At 38.0% G+C, this 25,869-nt stretch overlaps 1 protein-coding gene across 1 annotated transcript in view; it reads left to right on the top strand.

The window, feature by feature from the left end:
• The window catches only part of ABHD3 (abhydrolase domain containing 3, phospholipase), a 33,708-nt gene extending 9,208 nt beyond the window's left edge, over positions 1-24,500 (top strand). The window contains exons 4-9 of the mRNA XM_008160239.3: positions 4,276-4,321; positions 13,595-13,707; positions 17,688-17,861; positions 19,359-19,407; positions 19,487-19,652; positions 23,638-24,500. Coding sequence (XP_008158461.1) covers positions 4,276-4,321; positions 13,595-13,707; positions 17,688-17,861; positions 19,359-19,407; positions 19,487-19,652; positions 23,638-23,816 — 727 coding nt within the window. The 3' untranslated portion in view covers positions 23,817-24,500. The remainder of the gene's footprint in view (positions 1-4,275; positions 4,322-13,594; positions 13,708-17,687; positions 17,862-19,358; positions 19,408-19,486; positions 19,653-23,637) is intronic.
• The last annotated feature ends 1,369 nt before the right edge of the window (positions 24,501-25,869 follow it).

Consider the following 25,869-nt stretch of genomic DNA (forward strand, 5'->3'; position numbering starts at 1 on the left):
TATAAAATGACACCTCAATTAACAAATTTTCAAAGACAAAGCTCTTTTAGAGAGCCTTGTGTTATCACTTCTGTTGTAGTTATTCAACTGAAAATATGGTGCATTTCTTTTCAACCTAACTAGATCCTATTCTCCTTGAGGCCAGGAACCTTATATTTTTATTTCATTTTTCTCCTGTAAGCTCTAATTCCATCTTGAAATTAGTTCAGCAAAGCCCTGGACAAGTAGCTTAGTTGGTTAGAGCATCATCCTGATATGCCAAGGTTGCGGGTCTCTCTTCCTTCCTCTCGTTCTGTTTCTCAAAACAGTTTTTAAAAATTAGTTCAATAAATATTCTGTTTAATAAATTTTGAATGAATGTGTCATTCCAATATTCATATTCATGTAAAGTGCTTAGAACATGATCTGGCACATAGTAAGCACTAACAAATATCTATTGCTATTATTATTACCTGAAATCAGTGTAGTGCTTTCTTTTTTTTTTTTTAAATTTCTTTATTGATTAAGGTGTCACATATTTGTCCTCATCCCCCCATTCCCATCCCACACCCCTCCCCACGGATGCCCCAACCCCCCGTTGAACTCAACCGTTGGATAGGCTCATATGCATGCACACAAGTCCCTTGGTTGATCTCTCCCCCCTCTCCCCTCCCCCCAAACTCCCCTATCCTCCCTCCCAGGCCCAATAGTCCGATCGATGCCTCCTTGTTTCTGGTTCTGTTCCTGTTCATCAGTCTATGCCGTTCATCATTTCCCCTAGATAAGCGAGATCATGTGTCACCAGAGATATACTCATAAGAACCGAATGTGAGACGAGCAATAATAGTTATGCTGACAGGCAGATGAATCAGTCTGTAGTGAGTTTCTTTCTGGACCAATAGTTCTTTAGAGACCCAATTTCAATGTCCACCAGTTCCTTATGTGTACATGTCAGCACTGACCCCTCAGCTCTGGATGGTGGACAAATGGTGGTAACGGAGGTCCGACTCCCTCTGGTTTGGTCTCGGCCGGACCCAGGGGCACGGCTTCACCCGGACTCAGGTGCACGTGGCCTCACCCAGACCCAGGGGCGCGTGGCCTCAGTGTAGTGCTTTCTAAAGTTCATCTCATTCCTTCCTTTGATGATTTTTATTTCTTTTTCTTTTAGTTTTATTTTTTATTAAATTTATTGGGGTGACATTGGTTAATAAGACCATATAGGTTTGAAGTGTACATTTCTATGATACATGAACTGTATATTGTATTATATTATTTGTATCCTGAGAATCAAAGACTTGTGGAATCTTAGAACTGGAAAATATTTAAGGTCATCTGATAAAATCACTTTATTCTGGTAGATCACTGGGCTTGAGCAGATTCAAGGCTATCTGGTCCATCTCACTATAATAGTGGTTCTCAAACAAGGGGGCTATAACATCCCCCAATGTAAAGAATTACTGGGTCCATAATGTCCATAGTGCTAAAGGTTGAGAAATCCTGTGCTGTAGGTATGTCTCTGCTTCTTATTTAACCTTCATTAAAGGAGACTCACCTGCTTCCCTGGTTGATGTGTTCCATTGTCACAGAAAATTCTCAATACCAGGTTTATCCTTTATTTGGTATGTCTTCCCTTTATTTATATTTGCCATGCTTTGAGAGGAAAATTTAAATAGTTAAAATATGCAGGAAAAATAAGTTTTGCAGAACGATTTTTCTCATGTACATACTCTTTAAAGTTGTTTGGGAGAAATTATAGAAATTATTTGGAGAGCTGTTACAAAGTTAACAGAGGCTTACTGAATGCCTTAGCAATAGTAGTTGTTTCTGTTAAACAAAAATTTTTAACTTTAAAGAGACTGAGTGTGTGTGTGTGTGTGTGTGTGTGTGTGTGTGTTTTAAAGAAAGTGTTTATTGGGCCACGGCTAGCAAAAGAAGAAGATGGGTCTTGGAGCATGGAGTCTAAACCACCTGCAGCATCACTAACGAGAAAAGACAAACATGTCCTTCATGGCTTTTTTATACATCAGGTAGGGGGGAGAAAGATGTGAGCTGTTCTAAAATAATTTACATTAGCTATAGACAGAGGGATGGGAGACTAGTTCTGGGAGGGCCAGCAGTAAAGCAGGAAGCAGACTCCTGGGCTCCCACTGCCCCTGGCTGTTCTATCTTTTAGACAGTCTCAGAAATAGCCGCCTGGAAGTTAGTTTAATAATTCCAACATACAGAAGAAAAAAGAAAAGAAGAAAAAATAATAATTCCAGCATACATTGAAGAGTGTAAGTAGTCTTTTGTTGGTTTTTACTCTGCTGTTGTTACCTGATGAACCCTTTTGTGTCTCTTTTTAATTTAGAACATCACAGGTTTTTTTTTCTTGTCATTTCACAACTACCTCTTTTTAGCTTTATATGTAAAGTGTTCCCTGATGACTGACAGGGCAGAAACGGGGTTAAATGAATGAAGAAGCTGGAGTGGGAGAAAGGAACAGAATGGCAGCCCCCCCTCTCTGCCTTTCCCTGTAGCTGCTTTGCTCTTTCATTCTTTATCTCTCTGCCCCATTTCCGAGACTAGAGGTATATACAGTGATCACTGCTACTGAATGAACATTGTCAGGAACTAAGGCCTATGGAGAGGTCAGTACAATTTCTCCTCTAGCAAGAGATACCAGAGCTGTGATCCACTTTTAAAAGTTGCCTGAAAAAAAAAGTGAAAATATCCCAGTCTGCAGTTTGGAAGAAAATCCCAGGTGTATAGACTGCTTTTTCATGAGTTTGCAGATCACCTTTTTCTTTCCCCTCATAAGGTCTGTTCTCTTCTCTCAGTGGCAGTCACACGGCGATGTCTTGCCCCAAAAGCCATTTTTTTTATCCAGTGGTTCTTTTCTGAATGAGTAGGATCTTCAAGGCTCAAGGTCACAATGAACTTTGGCCCCAATTCCAGTGTAACTTAGGTGCTTATGCAAGTAAATACACGTGACTAACTTAAACTTTATTTATGTCTAGTCTGTCTTGCCATATATTTAGCAAGAAAAGAGTAAGGACTAACTGACATTATGCTAACGTTTCTGCATGTTTTTATAGTATATTTAAGGTCTTTCTTTGACTAGTCAATAAAATGTAATATTTCTAGCTTTTTCTCTAGTTAGATTGCTGAGATTTTTAAACATTTCCTTTTTCAATTGGGCCTAGTAAAATTTCCTGTATGACCTTTCAGATACAAGACAGAATTCCTTTGCAGAAACATATCCTGAATACCACATTAAACTCTAGCCCCCCTGAGAAGAGAGTCAGCGTTGTTGAATGTTCTGTAAGGCAGTCAGGTCATGGGTGCTTAGAACCCACGCAACGATCAGCAACACCCTGAAGGAAGGGAATTCGAACCTTAAACGTCCTTGATTGATTGGATAAGTAAACAGTAAAAAAAAAAAAAAATGAATTTTAATGGACATGAGTATAGATTAAATCAAAGAAACCTGTGCAGACACAAGTCAGGATTCGTTTCAGGATGGCACGAAATACATACCTGGGGTTATGATTGACTGAAAACTTAATGAGAGTTAAATATTTTAAATGCAGAATGAGTATTTAAAGCTAACCTGGCGCTGCCACTACCATTGTTACTAGTAGCTGCCGTTGGGTACTTGGCGTGAGCCAGCACTGCTCTACACCCTTTACGTGTGACCGTTGACCCAGAAGAGGCAAACAGGCTTATAGAAAACACAGGTAGTCTTTGCTCCCCTAAATCAACCGCACACCCCCGCTGCGGGGGCCCATCCTACCACCTCAGGTGCCAGGCTCCTTTCAGCTGCACCTGTGGTAATAATGTTTTTGCCTCAGGTAAATTTCCAGCGTCGGTGTTTGCTGAGCCTTGAGAGAACAAGAGCTTCTTTTGAGGCGAGGAATAAATATTTATTAATGTTACAAATGGAACAGGTAGAGGCCTTTTTAAAATTTGAACTAAAAACAATTAAATTTGACTTGTATTTAGAATTGTTTTAATAACATTTATCGGAAATGTGTGCATATGAATAGGAAGAGGTTGTAAAAATCCTGCTTTTGGTTGGAAAATGTAACGTCATTTCCATGTACGGTTTTCTGATTTGAACCCATGTATTGAATTTAGAGAACTGGAAATGTATTTTCATGCACTTAGATGAAATTGTCAAGCATGCTCTTGCCTTTGGAAGAGATTTTTTTAAAACCTTTTTGTGCTCTAAAACAGTGCTAGTAAGATGATTTTGATAATGTATTGTGAGCAAGAATCATGTATAAAAATAACAAAATTGTTTTCCGCTTTTAGATGTGTGGTTTTTAACAACAGAGGAATGGCGGGGGAGGATCTCTTGGTAAGTAAATTTAAACTAATAACAGCTTAATTTTTAAAAGAATCATTTCTAGTTTTATAATGAAAAGCATAACTCATAAACAATACAAGTTCATTGTGGAAAATACAGATAAGCAAGAAGAAAATGAAATTTGCAAGATCCATAATTATACAACCAAGGGAATCCCCTTGGTCTCTGTTTATTCAGATCTTATATTTAAATGGCAAATATGTAATATATTTCTGTTTTTATAAAAATTAACGTTTTATTTTATCACAACGTTTGTACTTACTGTATTTTAACATCAGTAGACATTTATCTACCGTATTTTCCGGCATATAAGACGACGTTTTAACCCAGGAAAATCTTCTATATGCCCAGTCGTCTTATACGCCGGAAAATACGGTACATCATTTTTAATGCAAAAACATGGTTTCTTTAAAAATTAACTAGTACAGCCCTAGCTGGTTTGGCTCAGTGGATAGAGCATCGGCCTGCGGACTGAAGGGTCCCAGGTTCAATTCCAGTCAAGAGCACGTACCTGTTGAAGGCTCCTCCCCCACCTGGGCCCTTGGAGCTCCTGCAGGTGTTTCTCTCACATAGATATTTCTCTCTGACTTTCCCTCTCTCTTCCACTCAATGGAAAAATCAATGGAAAAATATCCTCAGGTGAGGATTAAAAAAACAAAACAAAAATTTAACTAGTATTTAACAAATTAACCAGCACAGTGTTATTTTTTTCCCTTAAGAATTCTACTTTTTCATGAAACAGATTGACCATGTTTTATGCCTATATGCCCATCAAAGTTTACATAAAGAAAATATTATTTTAAATCAACTTTTTTTCTAACCCCTAAAGTTTGTTTGTTTTTTATGATGATAGAAGTTCTTTCATCTCCTAGAAAATCATCACTCTATTTGATGTTAAGCCTGTGAGTTGGAATGAGAAATATTATACTCACTGAAATTTTCTGAAAGCTTTTCAGCTATTAGTTCCTCACCACTTCAACAGCTCAAAGACAATTCTATCAGAATTGAAAGAAACATTATTTTGAGTCATCGATAGAGCATGTTATTACGTCTATAAATTAGTCATGCTGAAGATAAAAATTACAATCATGTCATTAATGCCAGTACTTTACGAGAACACGGGGAAAGAAGAGCTCTTTTCCTTTGTTTTAAAGTGACCCGGGCCTTGGAGGGAATCAAGATCAATATGATGTTAAAAGCTAAAGTGATAAAGTGTTTGTGATCTTACTAAAGTGCCTCATAATAGTTTGATGTGAAGGTTCACATTTCCTTATTTATCCAGCCTTTTAGGAATCTTGTAGACAGATGGTGGATACTCCAAAGGGGAAGATTTGAATTTGTCACTGTGGCCCTGGACTAAAACAAGTTGTTGTTTATTTGTTTGTTTTTAAGAGTGCAGTACTATTTATTTAATCCTCACCCGAGGACAGGTTCATTGGTTTTCAGAGAAAGGGATAGGGGGAAGAGAGAGACAGAGAGACAGAGTGACAGAGAGAGACAGAGACTGATGTGAGAGAGAGAGATCCATAGGTTGCCTCCCCTACACTCCCCCACCAGGGATTGAACCTGCAACCTAGGTAGGTGCTCCTGACTGGAATCCATCCCTCGACCTTCTGGTGTATGGGATGATGTTCCAACCAACTGAGTCACACCAGCCAGGGCACAAATAGTTTTTGAGCAGCTTTTGATCTGCTGTGTGCCTTTCTTTCTTTCTCTCTCTCTTCTCTTTCTCTTTCTCTCTCTCTCTCTCTCTCTCTCTCTCTCTCTCTCTCTCTCTCTCTCTCTTTCTTTCTTTCTTTTAATGCTTGTGAGGAGGGAGGATATTTTCCCACTGATTTCTAAAGAGAGAATGGGAGGGATGGGGAAGGGGAGAGAAAGAGAAAAGAGAGTGAAACATCAATGTGAGAGAGGTACATCAATTGGTTGCCTCCCGCACTCGCCTCAATTGGGACCCAGGATGGAACCTGCAACCTAGGCATGTGCCCTTGACTGGGAATTGAACCTGAGACCCTTCGGTGCACAGGCTGTCGCTCTAGCCACTGACACAATGGCCAGAGCTGAGTGTCTTTCTAGGTGTTTCAAGGATACAAAGATGGGAAGACATGATCTGAGGCTCTCAAGGAAATCATGTGCTACAAAGTAAACTCCATTAGGTCCCATAAAGTGAGGGACAAAGATCTGTTCATTCAGCAGAGCCGTGTTATGTGCCTATTAAATCAGGCACTGTAGGATGAGGAGTGTACATATATTAGACACAACCCTAAGCCATAATAGCTTTAACTTAAGTTATAAGAGAGTGTCAGACACATAAAAATATGCACAGAACAGTGCTAAGTGCAACTGTGAGAAGATCTATTAAGGCTAACTGCCTGGGGGAGGTGAGAGAACACTGTAGTGGAGGTAAATTTGAGTTGGATCTTGAAGGCTATGGTATTGAGCCAGGAGAGCGGAAAGAGAAGCCTTCTCAGCACAAAGAGCAAGGTATTAAAGAGCATGGCCTACATACACCCACTCGTCATGGCTCAGTGGTTGAGCGTCAACCAAGAGGTCACAGTTTGATTTCCAGTCAGGGCACATGCCCTGGTTGTGGGCTTGATCCCTAGTAGGAAGAATCAGAGGCAGTCAATCAATGATTCTCTCTCATCATTGATGTTTCTATCTCTCTCTCCCTCTCCCTTCCTCTCTGAAATCAATAAAAATATATTTGGGCCCTAGCTGGTTTGGCTCAGTGGATAGAGCGTCAGCCTTCGGACCAACGAGTCCCGGGTTCGATTCTGATCAAGGGTATGTACTTTGGTTGCAGGCTTCTCCCTGGCTCGGGTCCTGGTTGGGGCTGCAGGAGGCAACCAATCGAGGTGTTTCTCTCACATCGATATTTCTCTCTGTCTTTCCCTCTCCCTTCCACTCTCTCTAAAATCAATGGAAAAATATCCTTGGGTGAGGATTTTTAAAATAAATAAATAATAAAAATTAATTTAAAAAAAACACACTAAAACTAACCTTTAAAAATATATATATTTATATTTGGAAAAGATATGAAGAGCATGGACTAGCAAATACTTGTGGAGGGGCCCAGGCAGCGTGGCTCAGTGGTTGAGCATCAACCTATGAACCAGGAGGTCAACAGTTCAATTCCTGGTCAGGGCACATGCCTGGGTTGCAGGCTTGGTCCCCAGTGGGGTCGTGCAGGAGGCAGCCAATCAATGATTCCTTCATCATTGATGTTTCTATCTATCTCTCCCTTTCCCTTCCTCTCTGAAATCAATAAAAAATATTTTGGAAAAAAAAATACTTGTGGAGGGATAATGATAATTTTGTCTAATGTTTATTGAGGACTTAGAATATATCAGTTATGTTTTTTCATGCTTAATAATCAGCAATAGAAACAACTCAGTGATTTAGGTAAGTATAGTCACCATCATCCCCATTTTCCAGAGGAAGAAAATGAGACATAAATATGTTAAGAACTTGCCCTAGCCAAGGAACTCAGAGCCAGGATTCAGACCCAGGTAGTCTCACTATGTGCTTATGTTCTTGACCAGTATGCTATACTCCCTTCTCATTATTCAGGAAGTGATGGGAATTCTTCTAGGACCAAATTTTGAAGTCTCATGTGTAGTATCCTCAGGAACATAGTATTGAACCATAGACATTTAAAAACACACACACATGTTTTTTAGCCCTGGCAGGTTTCTCAGTGGTTAGAGCACTGGCCCTCACACCAAAGAGTAGCAGGTTCGATTCCCAGTCAAGGGCAATCCCCAACCCCAAGGCGCGCACTCTCTCTCTCTCTCTCTCTCTCTCTTTCTCTCCCTCCCTCCCACTCTCTCTAAAAATCAATGGAAAAAATATCCTTGGGTGAGGATGGATGGATAGATAGATAGATAGATAGATAGATAGATAGATAGATAGATGATAAATAGATAAAACAATGTTTTTGCTTTATTGAGGTATAATTGACATATGAAATAATTTGATCATGGGCATGTCTTAGAAAGAGAGCTTAGGACAGTGTGTAAAAAAAGAGATGGAGGGGTAGGGGTCTGGAGGCTGGGAGGCCAGTAAAAAAAATCAGTTACTATAGACCTACCCAGAGTTTGAAAGCAGAGGTAGGAGGTAGGAAGAAGAGAGAACAAAAATGAGGGATATTCATGTGATAGAAAGATTATGTGGGAGTCAGGGTTAACATTTCTAGCTTGGTGAACTGGTAAAAGGCACGGATATTTGCTGAAATAGGACATTTAGGAAGATTTAGGAGGTTTAGATATAATAAAAATAAATTCCGTTTTAGATGTTTGTGGTGCTTTTAGATCATCTAGGTCAGTGGTTGGCAAACTCATTAGTCAACAGAGCCAAATATCAACAGTACAATGATTGAAATTTCTTTTGAGAGCCAAATTTTTAAAACTCAAACTTCTTCTAATGCCACTTCTTCAAAATAGACTCGCCCAGGCCGTGGTATTTTGTAGAAGAGCCACACTCAAGGGGCCAAAGAGCCGCATGTGGCTCACGAGCCGCAGTTTGCCGACCACGGATCTATGTGGAAATTTCTAGTAAACAGTTGGATATACTAGCCCGGCGCTCAGGAGAGATGCACAGGCTACAGAAAGAAACAGATTGTCAGTGTGCAAGCAGAAGTGGAACTCAGAGTGACTGAGATTGCTTGGGGACCATTTGTAGAGCCGAAGGGAGAGGTTGGATAGCATCTTAGAACAAAATAAATAGGAAGGAGGAAGCTTCAAAAACCTATCCTCAGCATTTAATGTTAATTGTAAATTTACTTTGAAAGAATACAGCAACCCAGTAACTTTTAGCCATAAACATTCATTGGATTTTTCAAAGAATAGTTTATTGATTTTTAGAGAAAGAGGAAGGGAGAGGGAGACAGAAACATCGATGTGAGAGCCTAACATCAATCGGCTGCCTCCTGCACGCCCCCTACCGGGGATCAAGCCAAAACCCAGGAATATGCCCTTGATCAGGAATTGAACCTGCAACCTCCTGGTGCACGGAATGACACCCAACCAACTGAGCCACACCCGCCAGGGCAATTGGATTTTTGAAAAATCTTCATGAACACTTTGAGTTCTTACAAAACGATAGTATATAGATAAACTTTTTTTTTTTAAAGAATTCACTGAGTTCTAAGTGAGGGGATAAGAGTAGCTTTGATTCTTATACAGTGCACTAGGTTGAGTTCTGATTAACTAGTGCCCCCAGCAAAAATCTGTATCAAAGAGACTAATGTGATCTAATTTAAAAAAGAATAAGAATGTAAAATGACTAAAATTTAATTATAATTATATCCTTTTATAAAAACTGCTTTAAAAAAGAAATTTAAGAGACTTCATTATAATTTAATATATACTTCTTGTACCCTAATGCATCACATTATTGATTTTCAGAACTAGCTTTGATAGTTAGGTCCCTTGGTAACCCTTCTTCCTTCTGCCTTAGAATTATGAACAATTACTGTTTCAGACTAGAGGAATCCTGTGTTTATTTATACCTTACCTTGTTCCAGAAAGGATTCAATGTAGCTCAGACTCAGAGTAAGACGTTAGCTTAGGCATAAAAAAGAACAAAAGATGAATCAGCAAAGATCAAACAGGAAGGAACTCTAACTGAAATGAACCCAAAAGAGCTAGAAAAGGTGAAATAGAATTTAGAGTAAGCATTTCTCCTAGGAGTGGAAGAAATGCAAAAGTAAAAGGTTGGCTGAAATACGTTGGTGATATACTTAGAATTTATAGGGATTACTATGGTTTCTGCAAAGCAGTAAAGTAGAAATTTTCCACCACCATATTGTCCTCATTTCCAATTAGTCATTGCAGCGTTGAGGGAAAGCCAAAGCCTTGCTCATGAGGAAATGAGAAGCCTGCACTTTGGTCCCCCGGGGGCTGGTAGCTGTAGGAGACAGGTAGTTCTCGTCTCAGTAGACTGATCCTCAGACATTCCTGCAGGACTTTTGGAGTCCTTGGAGTAGTTGGTACCTTTTCTTGCTCTCTGCAGATTGGTTTTCAAGGTTAGGAATCCAGAAAGTTGCCCACAGACTCCCTAATGTTAATGATTATTTTGTGAACTGTCATATTTCCCACTTACTTTAGGAATGATAATTTACAAAGAATTCAGCCACTAAGATTTTCTGATCCTAATAATTTTTCATAGACCATTTTTCTTGTACCTTAACTCTGTGTGTGGTCGTGTGTACATGTGTGTCCATGTGTACATACGTGTGCATATATACTTCACTTAAAACTTGCATAACAAGGGTACATTTTGGTGACTTGTTCATAAATAATTGAGAAATTTTAAAGCTATACAGTGTTTTATTTATGCTGACGTAGTGTCCTCTCCTTAACCATACCCCAGACTCTCAGTATTTCACACTCTGCATCTCTTCATCTTTCCTTATCCTCTAAGTCAAGCATGTCAAACTCAAAGGCTAACACGGGCCAAATAAACAAGGTTTAAGTTTATGTGAACTACAAAAAAACAAAAGCTTCAATTTTCATAGAAACGTAGGTTTATTTCGATAGAGATATGCTGAATACACAGGGCTGAAATAAATGAGTAATTGTTAACATAAAATAATAGAGCATTTTAATAAAAATTAATTTATTTTCTTGAACATTAACTTATCAGACACTGAATAACTGCAGAAATTAATAAGCTTAATGCAAATAAACCTATTTTTCTTATTCTCCGAAAGCGAAATATTTCCTGTTGCGCACACCAAACAAGTTAGTCCAAGACTAATGACGTGGCAACTGGCTGCTAAAATATTCACTGCTGGTATTAGTGGAGAGAAATGGTTAGGGTAAGGGAAATGAATGCAACACGATGATAGTAATCAGTCATTAGCGAACATTGTAGTTCGTTATTAGTAATTATGAATAACAGGATATTGTAAAAATTAAGTTATGAAATTTTTATTAAAACATTTCTTACATACCGTTATATTGGCTGGGTCACAAAAATACTTGTTGTGAGCCGTGAGTTTGACGTGCTTGCTCTAAGTACTCATATGAGCTACTCACTCCATCACCTCCTCCTTCCTTTTCACACATCCTTCTCTATTACTCCTTTCTTTTCTTCCCTCCCATCTCACTGCCCAGTCCCAGCAGTCTCTCTTGGAAATCTCTATAGATTACAGATTGACCCATCTTGTTTTTGGATTGCCAGATAGTGCTAATAGAATCTTCAGAGCAAGAACATGTTCTTTAACACCCCCTTCTATCATTAATTTTTTTTAAATGAGCTTGATATTTCAACTTACCTAGACCGTTTGTCAACTAGAAAATGAGAGGGTTTTTTTTTTTTTTAAATAAATGTCTTTAGGGTTCTTGATATCTCAGATTCTATTTAGAAATCTAATACTCAGATTAAGGAATATAGGTGTGTGTGTGTGTGTGTGTGTGTGTGTGTGTGTGTGTGTGTGTGTGAAGCTATATGAAAACTTTGGTTGACATTTATGTATTGTTTGTTTATGTAAATCTGATTTCCTATTTCACTGTGAATTTAGGCAGAAAAGGTATCATCTAAAATAAAATGGTTCTTATGTAAAAATTAAAAATAATTTTAGCCCTGACGGGTTTGGCTCAGTGGATAGAGCGTCAGCCTGTGGACCGAAGGGTCCCAGGTTCGATTCCAGTTAAGGGCATGTACCTTGGTTGCGGGTACATCCGCAGTAGGGGGTGTGCAGGAGGCAGCTGATCAATGTTTCTCTCTCATAGATGTTTCTAACTCTCTATCCCTCTCCCTTCCTCTCTGTAAAAAATCAATAAAATATATTTTAAAAATAATTTTAATTTTTAACTATGCAGTGTGAAAAGACTCACATGTAATAAAAATGCCAAGTAAGGATGATTTTTTTCACCTGAATACTTGTGACAAATTCTGCAGTCACTGTGAATGAGCATGGTAGTAGATATTGTCCTATTTAGATTTTACAGTGAATTTGTGTCACTCAAATGCATTTAATTACAGAGTATTTTTTAAATTATCTCAGCTTAGTCAGCTGTTCAGGTGTTACAGGATTTATTTAACCTTTCTAAACTCAGTTTCCTATTTATAAAATAAATGTGATAATAGGATCGCCCTCATGGTTTTGCCATTGTAAATGCTGTCAGGTTAACATTTATCTTTTGGAAAATTACATATTTGAAGATCTCAGAAAGATGACAGTAGGCAGTAGATAGTGTCTTAATCTTGGGTTTAATCAGGAGGATCATTGAAAATTGTAATTTTCTTAGACTACTCATTAGTGATTGAATAATGGATGACATACTTTCATATTGTGATCATGGTTTATTGTAATCATGGTTTATTGGAATACTGTAATCAGGGTGGTGCAGATAGCTGGTTTCAGTATTTTTATTAGAGTAATGTTACCAGATTCCTCTCCTTGTTATTAAATTTTATTTTACATAAACTTTATTCATATACACATTTACACATATTCCACAGACAGGATTGCCCTTTGCTCACACATCTCAAACAATGCATCTGTGAAGCTTTTCAACTAAAACAGAGTCTTCATTGATGAAGTTCACATAAAAACCATTTGTTTAAATACATTATGTATGGAAGCATAATCAGCTTTACATATTTTACCATTTTAAGTGTCTGTTTCATTGAGGTGCAGCTGGGGCTTTTATTGTAAAATCAAATGTTTAATTAATAGATCAGACTGGATATTGCTTTATCTAGAGTGAAGGCAGTACCAGAAAACCACACTCCTTCATTGATAGACAGCACTCAGGATGGAGAAAACAGTTTTCCAGTTAGAAATGAGCCACAAATTTAATTTTTTATGGCATTATTGGAAAGCCCTTTTTGTTTGTTTTTAAATAAATAATTACTTTGTCAGGCATAAGGGTTTTTTTCCTATAAGAAGGTGTAATCCTCCACTTTTTCATCATAAATTTACTGTTCTTGTTTAGTCAGAGACACATCTGAGTAGGGAACTGTGTTTCTGCTTAATTTAAGATATTTAATTTAAGGTCTTGCCCATTTTCTATCAAGCCTTCCTCACTGATCAAAGTCTTTTTGTTAGTGCCAACTTGAATAGCATTGACTTTAAATAACATATATGTGTATTGCAAGATAAGGAAATTATAAAGTTTTATTATTCATAATATGTGCAGACAAAGGTTATTTCCCCATATTTATGACTTCCTGCTCTTTTTTTACATTTCTGCATTATACAAATCATGAACCTCACAATTTTAAATGCTGTCCTTTACCTGTCACTGCTTACAGACGCCAAGGACTTACTGTTGCGCTAACACTGAAGATCTGGAGACAGTTATTCACCACGTACACAGTCTGTACCCCTCTGCTGCTTTCCTGGCAGCAGGGGTTTCAATGGGAGGGTAAGGTTTTTCCTTTCTACAATGTCTGAGACAAGTGGTCTTACCAACTGCCTCTTCCAGAGAGGACCATTAGCTACATAGACATTTTAAAGTAAATGTTTTATTAATTTTATCATATTTTACCATATGATTGAATGAATGAAGGAATTCGTTCAGGTGAATTTTAATATTCTCCTTGATTACTGGTCTCTGCAGTGAAAAGGATACAAGTACTTACTTGGGGTACTGGGGTCTTGTGAGCATGAAGGCTCGTCAGGTTCCCTGGTGTACTCCTGGCTGGCCCTGCAACTGTGTTCTTCCGAACCACTCAGGAAGCTGAACTTGTAGCATGACTTTTAGCACTCCAGTCACAGAAATAAACACCAGCTGAAGAGGCCTTCAGAGACTCTTCCCTCAGGTGTGGTTTTGTTGGTTTGGTTTGGTTTGGTTGGTTGGTTGGTTTGGTTTGGTTGTTGGGCAAATGACCGACTCTAGAATGCTCTCCTAGAAACTGTAAAATTTTGTTGTTAACTCTCTATTCCAGCTGATTTTTAAATCATATGAATATTATTATAATTTGTACTGCTTGCAATTACTTTGGGGCTCTCTTCTTGGAACTTTTAGGCTATGTATTGTAGGTAGGTTCATTTCTACTGGTAATGTTTATATTTTTTGTTCTAGTGACACTGGACTTAATAAAATCCAAAATTTTTATTATCTGGCATTTTAGATTTCCTAAACCATTGCCCAAAGCTACTCTTTAAAAATCAAGAAACACAGGAGATATAAAATGTCTTAATTTTATAATTGACTTATCAGTCATTTCAATTTACAGATTGTCTTAAGAGCATATTTATTTGAAAATGAAAGGCTTTTACAAATGATACTCTGAAAAATAGGCTTTACCCACCTTTTTAGACTCTGATAAACATAAATTAAGAGGAAAAGAGTACGTTTCTTACATTAGCATGGGAGGTCTGACTTGACCTACTAAAGGAAGAAATCTGAATCAATGCAGAAAACCCAGCAAAATCTCTGAATTGTGCTTAATAGGCAGTTTTTCACTTTTGTTTCTTTTGCCCCAAAATGTGAACCTAAAAGGACAAGATGCCAGCTGAACTTTTTTCCCTTAATCTTATAAATTCTTGACTTTTTTAAGGCCAGACCTTACATAAACAGGCCCAGATTCTCTATTCAGAAGCTCCTGGGAAATGCCTATTCATGTCACATTGAAACCTCAGTGCCTGAAGGCAGAACTTGACCATTAGCCTTTGCAGCTGGTTGAATATTAATGTCTTGTGCATTGTTCGAAGGAAGCACCCTGTCTAGTTGCCTAGCACTATGACACATTCGCAAGTCAGTTTACCATTTGGGGATGTGTTTTACAGCGTGACACTTTTTTTTTTTTTTTCTTTTGGAGTGTAACGGACAAAAGCGTCTGACCAAGACCTTTATGTCCCCCAAGCCTGTGATGCCTGGAGTCAAGTAAGGGCTTTGAACCAGAACTGAGTCTGACTAAGGAACCCAGGCTGCCTAGACCCAGTCAGATTCCAGTCTCCCAATGGATTGGTAAACTAGCCTTCAGAAATGTATAGAGGAATAAAAAAGAAAAGAAATGTATAGAAACTTACAAATATATATACAAGTAAAGAGAAGATATAATGATCCCTCATATATATTAATCACACAGCTTCAACAATTATCAACTCAAGGATAATCTTGTTTATCATATCACTCCCCATCCCTCCCAACTCTGATTATTCTACAATAAATTCTACATCATTTATAAATATTTCAGTAAGAATCTCTAAAAGTAGTCTCTTTAAAAAAACAAACAGTACTGTTTTCATACGTAAAGAAAACTAACAGCCCTGACTGGTTTGGCTCAGTGGATAGAGCATCGGCCTGCGGACTGAAGGGTCCCAGGTTCGATTCCGGTCAAGGGCATGTACCTTGGTTGCGGGCACATCCCCAGTTAAGAGGTGTGCAAGAGGCAGCTGATTGATGTTTCTCTCCCATCAATGTTTCTAACTCTCTATCCCTCTCCCTTCCTCTCTGTAAAAACTCAATAAAATATATTTAAAAAAAGAAAACTAACAGTAATTCCTAAATATTATCAAATATTTAGTCAGTGTCACATTTCTCCAATTGTCAGTTTGTTTGTTGGTTGGCTGATTTTTACAGTTTGAGTCAGGAGCCAGATAAAGTTCAAACATTTGGATTGATAGGCCTTTTAAGCTCTTAATCCATTCTCTCTCTCTCTCTCTCTCTCTCTCTCTCTCTCTCTCTCTCTCTCTCTAGTGTGTGTGTGTGTGTGTGTGTGTGTGTGTGTGTGTGTGTGTGTGAAAAATGAAGTCCTTTTTCTGTCAGAGTAAAGCAGCACTTTTTGGGGTAACATCTTGACATAATTTTGCTCTTGGGTAATAACCAAAACGTACTCTAGCCACCTACTTGAATATAGCTACTCCTGGTCCTACTTCCTGATGGCTTCCCTCCCACCCCTTCCAATCTGCCCATTATACCAGCCTCCCAGAAATTTATGACCTTCAGCCAAAGAATAGGGCCACCAAAACTAGGATCAGAGAATGAACCCTTTGCAGGTGTAAGCATTAATCCTTGAAATGGCTTGGTGAACCACAGCACTGTATACAGAGTCGTTACAAGGAGTCCTTTTCCAAAATGAAATCTCCATTTCTGATCTGAAACCTCATCACATTCACTCTGCAAGCCATTTGGATTGGAAAAATGAAAAGAATTTTTACCCATTTCTCCAATTTCAGAACCTAGGCAATTGGAGAAATAAAGAATAGAAAGTACTATAATGAGAAGCAGAATTTAGGGTATCATCCTTCTTCTTAGATGGCATTGTTAAACTAAGATTTCTGACATTGGTATTAGTATACACTCCATTTTTGTCCCTTTACCCACAATAGAACTAGGGTAGAATCAGGGAAATTGATAGAATAAAAAGAAAGGAGGAAAATATGTGATAGGAGATAAAGATAAATAACAGGAAGGAGGAAACTAGTTACTTTAGGGGCCAATTGCTCTGCCACAACTCAGAAAGTCTAACTCTAGACTAGGGAGCCCTTTAGAGATTGGCTCTCTGGTACAAGGATGCGCAGGCAACCAGAATGGCGGCCCAGACCAATTCTTCAGAATCCCTGGGAGTGAGACACAAATATCTGTAATAGTTTTAAAAACTCCCCCAGGTGATTCCAATGTGCAGCCACATCTGACAGCCTCTCCTGTGCCCTTCCTCATACGAAGGGTTGAAAAACCACAGCCTGCAGGCCAGATCCGGCCAGCTGTCTGTGTGTGTATAGTCCAAAAGCTAAGAGTGGTTATTTTACTTTTAAATGGTTGGGGGGGGGGGGAATCAAAACAAGAATAATATTTCGTGACATGTGAAAATTATATGAAATTCAAATTTCAATGTCCATATAAAATGCTTTATTGGAACGTGTTCGTTTATTTATGTATTGTCTACGGCTGCTTTCAAACTACAATCACAGAGTTAAGTTGTTGCAACAGAGATTATAGGCCCCCCCGCCCCAAAACCCAAAACATTTATTATGTAGCGCTTTATAGAAAAAGTTTGCCTGAAACACCCCTGACATACTAAATTAAACATTCAACTGGAGGCTGGGGCATAGAGATTTGCAAAATTTTAATAAATCCCCAATATCATTTTGAAATAAAGAAGAAAACAAAAACTTTTGCAATGGAATTCTCTCATGTTTTATTTCATAGAAGGATGCACATATAAGCAATAACTCTATGCTTTTTCCCACTCACAATATAGTCAACTGCAAGGTGAACAAGTATATGAATGGAAGGAAAGAATGAATATTCTGTACTCGCATGCTTTTCCAAGATAAAGTATTTAAACGCTGGTTTATCTTTTTCTTCTTCATAGTTTATAAAGTCCATAGTTGGATATGGAATGTCTTGAGAGATAACAAATTCATCACTGAGTTTCCTATTTCTCCTCATTTTAGAATGCTGCTTTTAAATTACCTGGGCAAAATGGGGACAAAAACTCCTTTGAAGGCAGCTGCAACCTTTTCAGTTGGTTGGAATACTTTTGCTTGTTCGGAGTCATTGGAGAAACCACTGAACTGGCTGCTTTTTAATTACTATTTGACAACTTGCCTCCAGTCTTCAGTTAATAAGTGAGTCATCTTTAAAATCTGCTGTCTCCAAAATTTTTGGATTACATACCCCAACAATAAAAAGTTTTAAAGCATAGCACTGTTAATATATGTATATTTACGTTACATTGCATGCATTCACTACTGCACAAAATAGTCTTTATATTAGAAATGTATACAAGAGTAAAAAGATTTTAAGTATAAACTGAAAATGTAGATAAAAGTTCTAATGTTTTCTTTCTGTACCCCAATGGATTATCTTGTACAACCCCTTATGGTATGGGCCCCCATTTGAAGATCATTGTTCTGTCACTGTTCTAAATTATTCTAAAAGACTAAAAACATTAGTATCAAGTGTGTTGAGTAACAATATGAACTATTTCCCTGGATTTTCTACTTGTTACTAATGTCAGTACCTAGCTCTCTCCTAGGTAGTAAGTAATGTATATATTAAGTGTTTTGGGTGCTGAATAATACGTTCCTGAAGTAGGTGTTTGCAGTCCCCTCAGTTCTTAACATTATCAAAATACCATCTTTGCACTCATTTTTCTGGAATTGTTTGTGTATATTCTAACAGTTAAACAGTATGGCAGCAAAGAACATAGATATGTTTCCGTTTATTTTTTTATGACTGTTACCATGCATTTGTTGGTGAATTGCTAAGTTAAAATATAAACTCTAAATAAAAGTCAGTTAATTTGTGCATGACTTATTGAAAACCATAGTTACCCAAAAGTTGACATTAAGCATTGGATTAAACTTAACCTATTTGTTAAAGTAAGGGTGTTGATTATAAAATATTGCTAAGAATACTAAAGAATCATCAGTTACTGTTGGTCACTGGAATGAGGGACGGTAGCAAGAAAAGTGAAGAAGGTGATTCAAATTAAAATATGGTTATACAACAAAAATGACCAACATTTAAAAAATAAGTACATATATAAAAATACAAATTATAATTTTCAGTATAGCCATTTAAAAAATAATATCTTCAGATAATGTATCCAATTAAAAGCTTCTGGCTTAAATGAGGCCTTTTTGGCCAAATTGGTTTAATAGCAGCAGTGTGTAGGTCTAATTTGTTATGAAACAGCCCTTACGTTTATTTTATAGAACTGGTTCATTCTTTCTCAATTAAGAAAAAACTACTTTAACCAGGCCAGTTGAGCATCGACCCGTGAACCAAGAGGTCACTGGTTCAATTCCCAGTCAGAGCACATGCCCAGATGGCGGGCTAGATCCTCAGTAGGGGGTGTGCATGAGGCAGCCGATCGATGTTTCTCTCTATATATCCCTCCCCTTTCCTCTCTCTCTAAATTCAATAAAAACATATTAAAAATAGAAAAAAAAGTACTTTAAAAATGTCTTTGGCACAAATATCTGTATACTCTGATTAAGTAAATATTTACCATGGAGTACCAACTTGATGCCCTGTGCTAGGCTTAGTTATATATTATTTAGGTATGTCTGAGATAGGAATGAACTTACTTTTTTCCTTTTGAAATTCTTTTGTTTCAGGCACCGGCATATGTTTGTAAAACAGATTGACATGGATCATGTCATGAAGGTAGGAGAAAAACTATATGTAATACTTTTATTTTCTTTTTTGATCCCCAAAATAATTACAATCTGTTTTTGTGTTACAGGCTAAATCCATTAGAGAATTTGATAAACGATTTACTGCAGTCATGTTTGGATACCAAACAATTGATGATTATTATACTGATGCCAGTCCAAATCGTAGACTGAAATCAGTAGGGATTCCAGTGTTGTGTCTGAATTCTGTGGATGACGTTTTTTCACCCAGTCATGGTAAAATTAGCATATTTATATACATTTTGACATGAGTTAGCTGTTTTAAAATGTTGTTAGGCACACAATAATAAGAAATAAAATGCCAGTCTTATAGTTTCCACTGTGATAAACAAAAAAAAATAGTTCGATACTCATACTTTAATCTAAATATATCAGATCAGCTCTAGCCAGCTTGGCTCAGTGGATAGAGCATCGGCCTGTGGACTGAAGAGTCCCGGGTTCGATTCCAGTCAAGGGCCATGCCCAGGTTGTGGGCTTGACCCCCAGTGAGGGGCATGCAGGAGGCAGCAATCAGTGATTCTCTCTCATCATTAATGTTTCTCTCCCCCTCTCCCTTCCTCTCTGAAATAAACATATCAGATCACTTTAAAGTTGTCACAGTCCACTATGAGAACAAATTAAGACTCAGTATTTTAATTGTTCTCATTTTTATAACCTTTCCTTCTTATCAAATAGACTATTCTTTGGACAGTGTATATTATAGTATCTTTGCTTCAAAAGTCACCACTTGCCTTTGCTTTCTGAGATTACTTCTATACAGAAGGCTTTGGAATATTTCTCCCCTTTTAACCTGGAAGAGAACTGGAGACTTTATAACACGATGTCCTTTAATCTCTTAATGAGTGTAGCACATTCAGACTCTAAAGTTATATTTGAAGGAAACAGTCTTTGTTTTTTCTCTGGGTACTGCACAAAAGAAAATTATGCCAAATTAATTTCCTCTCTTAATTCAAGAAATATGGAATTTGGAAACAAAAATATAGGGCTCAGGGTTCGATTTCAGTCAAGGGCACATACTTGGGCTGCAAGCTTGATCTCCAGTCCTGGTCTGGGCGCATAGGGGAGGCAACCAATCAATGTGTCTCTCTCACATGGATGTTTCTCTCTGTCTCTTCCCCTCCCTTCCACTCTCCCTTAAAAAAAAAAAAAAATCAGTGGAAAAATATCCTTTGGTGAGGATTAACAAAAAAATCAATGGTGATGACTAACAACAACAAATAAGTAATCGTACTATCTTAGGAATCAGTACATTTGACCTCTAAGTTTTTCCTGTGAAATTTTGTAAAGCTTTTTAGAAAACGTTTTCTCCGTTTTTCCCCCTAAGTACTTTAAAATTTTTTCTCCCATCTACTTAATTAAAAAAAAAAATTACTCTGACTACAAACATGACACATATGTATTGTCAAATTTTTAAAAAATCCCCCAAAGTATATAAAAAAAAAACATCTATCATCTCTCTAGGAGATATCAATTAATTGTGTGATTCATGATTAATCACAGATAACAGTAGATGACTGAAACTTTTGGCCTATGACCACAAATCAGAAACTGAAACTGTAAACTTTAATATGAGTTGAATTACATAATGATTGTTTAGCCTATCCATTGAATTAAGAAAGTCTGGTATTTATTTTTATATTTCCCCGACCCTTTTCCTACCAACAAAAATTTCCCAATATTTAACCTGACCCAATTGGTTTAAGTTTAAACTCATTATTTTCTATTCTTTCTCAAGCTTATAAAATAGTCTTGCAACTTGAAATAGTGGGCAATTGTCTGCATTCTGAGAGGGAAGGCAGCCAGCATCTCTCACATGACTCAATGTGGACAGCCTTTTGTTCTGATGTGACTGTGACTTTCAATGTTAGAAATTCCTGAGTGTATTCAGAGTGTAAAATTGGGGCTCTTAATAATTCCATTACAGGCCAATGAAGCACTCTAAATCTAAGCCTTAATGTAAGGTGAAAAGCAAAAGCAAAAATAGTATCAGTCGTTTTCCCTGCTCCTCCCCTTAGCCCTCACACCTGATCCTATTATAGAAGTTCATTTGTTTAGGTGTTGCTGGCTAAGGATGTGAGTTCAGGCCCCCTTTTAGACAAGAACTTGACTTGCTAGGCCTTGATTTAGGGAGTATTATGAGGGGTCAAATTTAGAAACCTCATCTAAACAGGCAACTTAGGCACACAGCAGAAGGCCTGTCTTGGAAGGAGCTCAGTTCTCTTTATAGTGTCAGCATCTTTTCCTTTCTTAGAAGGGTGTGGGGTGGTAAGAGCTGACCTTTAGTTAGCTCATTTACCTCTAAACTCTGTCCAAGATGTGAAAGTCTAATTATTGCATCAACCATGTTATCTTAAATAGGGAGATAAGATTTAGCATATCTGAATCAAAGCAATTTTCATGCCAGTTTGGAATCCATTATAGATCTTAAATCAAAACATTTTCATTGTTTGAACTCTAAGCCTGGGGGTGGAGGAGGGGAGAACAGCTTTAATTCATATCCGTCAAGTTTTCACTCAGGAAGATTTTTGTAGAGCATATAAAAAGACTCTCATTACTGCTGAATTATTTACATACTAGAGTCCTGGTGCATGAAATTCGAGTGCACGAGGTGGGAGGGTGTCCCTCAGCCCAGCCTGTGCCCTCTCGCAATCCAGGACCCCTCAGATAGGGTCCCTAGGCCAGGCCGGTGATCAGGACTTATCAGGGTTTTCCTTCCTTTTTCGGCTGCTGGCAGCTGCCCACCCCTCCCCCCCCCACTGCCACTCCTTGCCATCTGTGCAGTCCTGCCCTCCCTCCCCCGTCATCGGTCACCTACCTCTGCAGGTGACAGGCATGTGGTGCGATCGCTTGGCTGGCCTGGGCCTCCCTCTGCGGGGCAATGGTTGGCCAGCCCCACACACCCACCACAGCATTGCTGGCCAGTGGCCTGGGCCTGCCTCTGTGGGGCGATTCATCAAGGGGCCCCCAGATCGATGCCCTGCAGAGGGAGGCCCCACCAACCCACCGCAACACTGCCAGGAGGGTGGCCTGGCCCTTTCTTTGTGGGGCAATCAATTACAGGGATCTGTGATCGATGGCTCGCAGAGGGAAGCCCCGCTCACCCGCCGCAGTGCCACCAGCCAGTGGCCTGGGCCTCCCTCTGTGGGGCGATGGCGGGGGTTGCCCACCCAATCACATCACACCCTCCTTGGCTGGCCTAGCACCAGTGCGTGTCATAGTGTGGTCATCTGGAAGGTCGTCCAGACGGTCGTTCTGCTGTTCAGTCATTCGGTTGATTTGCATATTATGCTTTTATTATTATAGATAGCAACTATATTTTCAAAGTAAAGTTATTCTTTTTCCTGACTATAAATATAAATTCAGAGAAGGAATATAAAGAAAAAATAATCACCAATGTTTTTAACCACCCCAAAATAATCACTGTTACCACTTGGAGTAATATTTTATTTCATTCTTTTTTGCTATCTATATATGTTTTTACTATACAGATCACATGTATAATTTTGAATCCTTGATACAGCCACCATTTGGGATCTAACTTCATGTAAAGTTAACCAAAGTCATACATAATGAATTTATAACTCTCACAAAGGTCATAAGATTAGTTGTTTTTCTTTCCTGGTGTAACACCTAAATGGGAATCTTGCAGCATATGTATTTACCATTCCTTGAAATACCTTTAATTTTTCATAACAAGATTGGGCCTGTTCTTTTGTGTTATGATTAAACACTTGAATTGATTCTTTCAAAAATGATGGTCCAATACATAATTGTAAACATGAACTGTTATAAGAATATACCCAGGCTGGTGTGGCTTAATTGTTTGAGCATTGTCCCATTCACGGAAAGATCACTGGTTCAATTCTGGGTCAGGGCATATACCCAGGTTGTGGGTTTGATCCCAGGTCTGGATGCATGTGGGAGGCAACTGACTAATGTTTCTCTCTCTCCCTCTTCCTTCCTCTCTCTCAAAAATCAATAAAAACATATTTTTAAAAATATATAGATAATTAATATAAATTAGTCAGACTTATTCTATTAGCCATACTGATTACAAATATGTTTAATGGTGTTTTGTTTTTAATTATTGGAAATAATAAAGACATACACTTTTCCTTATTTCCTTATTATCCAAAAATTGGTAATAATTATATTTTTCTCTCTCCTTCCCTTTCTTACCCACCCCGTCTTTTTCCCCAAGCTATTCCAATAGAAACTGCTAAGCAAAATCCTAATGTTGCTTTGGTCCTTACTTCTTATGGAGGCCATATTGGTTTTCTGGAGGGCATCTGGCCAAGGCAGTCCACTTATATGGATCGAGTCTTCAAGCAGTTTGTGCAGGCCATGGTTGAGCACGGACATGAACTCTCTAACATGTAGTTTTTCAGGTGCGTTTTGTCTGAACCACCATAGAAAGCAGCTCAGCTTACTGCGCACAAATCTTAACTACTGTATATAAAGCAAATAAGCCAGCTGGTGGTGAAGAGGTCCATAATGACATGCAAAAACTATTTTGGGGGGAAATAAAACAACTATGTAGCAAAAAATAAAATGCAGATTTAGATTGTAATTTATGTAGGTTTTTATTTTTACTATGCCTTACCAAGTATGACCTTAAATAAAGTAGTACAAACATGCAATTGCACTTAACCAAAACTATTGTGTAAAAATATTTTAATTCCTCAGGGTTTTAATTTAGGCTAGTATGTTTTAGTTTACTCATTTTACATGATTTAATGGTACTTGAATAACTACCAGAGATTATTGGTAAGAGATTTTGGCTATTTGAATGTAAGTTATAAGTTGGCACATTCCTAAGGGTATTTATATGATAATGACATAACAACCGAAATAAGATAAAATACAATATATGCTAAATATTTTATGTGTTCTAACTTTAAAAGGCAAATGCAACTATATTAGACTGACTTCTATACATGCTCTTTTACTCTGATAATATTAAATTAAGGCTGACTTATTTATAATAATTATAGTTTACATGCTTATTTTTAAAATAGCATATATGCATATATATATATCTCATTATATTAAAATAAATTATATTTTAAATTGTTTCTTTGTGAGTTTGTTTTTTGGCTTTTTTAACCCTCAATTGAGGACATGATTATTGATTTTAGAGAGAGGGGAACGGAGAGAAGAAAAGAGAGAGAGAAACATCCAAGTATGAGAGAAACATTCATCAGTTACCTCCCATACTCACCCTGACCAGGGATCGAACCCAAAACCAAGGTATGTGCCCTGACCAGGAATTGAACCCACAACCTTTCAGTGTATGGGACACTGTTCCAACCAACTGAGCCAACCAGCCAGGGCTCTTTGTGAGTTTTTATCTACAAAAAGTAATCCCTAGAAAGCAATTTATGATAAATTCATGAATTGCATTAGTAAGAAATATTAAAATTGTTTTGCTCATTGTTTCCAGAATATTGGGCTCACACCATGCATACCAATTAAAAATACTTTCAGCTACAAGAAACTTGTCTAGCAGTGACTTAAGTATAATGATAGCTAATTATCTCACATCACAAGTAGTCTGTAGGTCAGGGCTGGTGTCTACCAGAGTCTTTGAAGACTCAGGCTCTTTCCACTCCATTCCTTAGCAGGATAACTAGTTATCTACTAGACCAGTGATGGTGAACCTCTGACACGCGTGTCAGTGCCATTTCTGATGACACGCGGCCACTGAGGCGGCTGCATGCCGAGGATGAAACATTTACGTTATTTAAACTATAAATATCGCGAAATAATGTTTTTTCCTCAAAGGGACACACTACCCGAGTTATGCTCAGTTTTTTGGCGAAGTTTGAAACACCAAGCTCAAAAGGTTGCCCATCACTGTACTAGACAAAGGATGGCTGCTGCATCTTCAGACATCACATTTATGTTCAGAGAAGGAAAAGGGGAAGGGTTGGAGCCAGATACATCTGCCTCATTGAAAGTGAAAGCTTTCCCAGAAGACTTGCTCTTAAACCCTTTGTCCAAAACTGTATCACTTGGCCGCCCTGGTTGACTAAGAGGCTGGGAAATGAAGTATGTAAACTTTCCCAGTTGTGGAAGCAGGCCACAGAGAGGCCTGTTTATTGAACTAGCGAGCCCATAGAAATGTCATTGACAACATCCAACATCTCCCCCCCCCCCCCTTTTTTTTTTTAATTCTCACCCAAGGATATTTTTCCCATTGATTTTTAGAAAGAGTGGAAGGGAGGAAGAGAGAGGGATTGAGAGAGAGACGCTTTATCCACTGAGCCAAACCAGCTAGGGCTCTTTCATGTTTTTTATATTTAAGCTGATGGAAAGATAAACATCTATTTTTTTTTAAATATATATTTTTATTGATTTCAGAAAGGGCAAGATAGAAACATCAATGATGAGAGAGAATCATTCATCGGCTGCCACCTACATGGCCCCTAAT

This window comes from Eptesicus fuscus, chromosome 12 (assembly GCF_027574615.1).
Source record: "Eptesicus fuscus isolate TK198812 chromosome 12, DD_ASM_mEF_20220401, whole genome shotgun sequence".
Classification (NCBI taxonomy): Eukaryota; Metazoa; Chordata; class Mammalia; order Chiroptera; family Vespertilionidae; genus Eptesicus; species Eptesicus fuscus.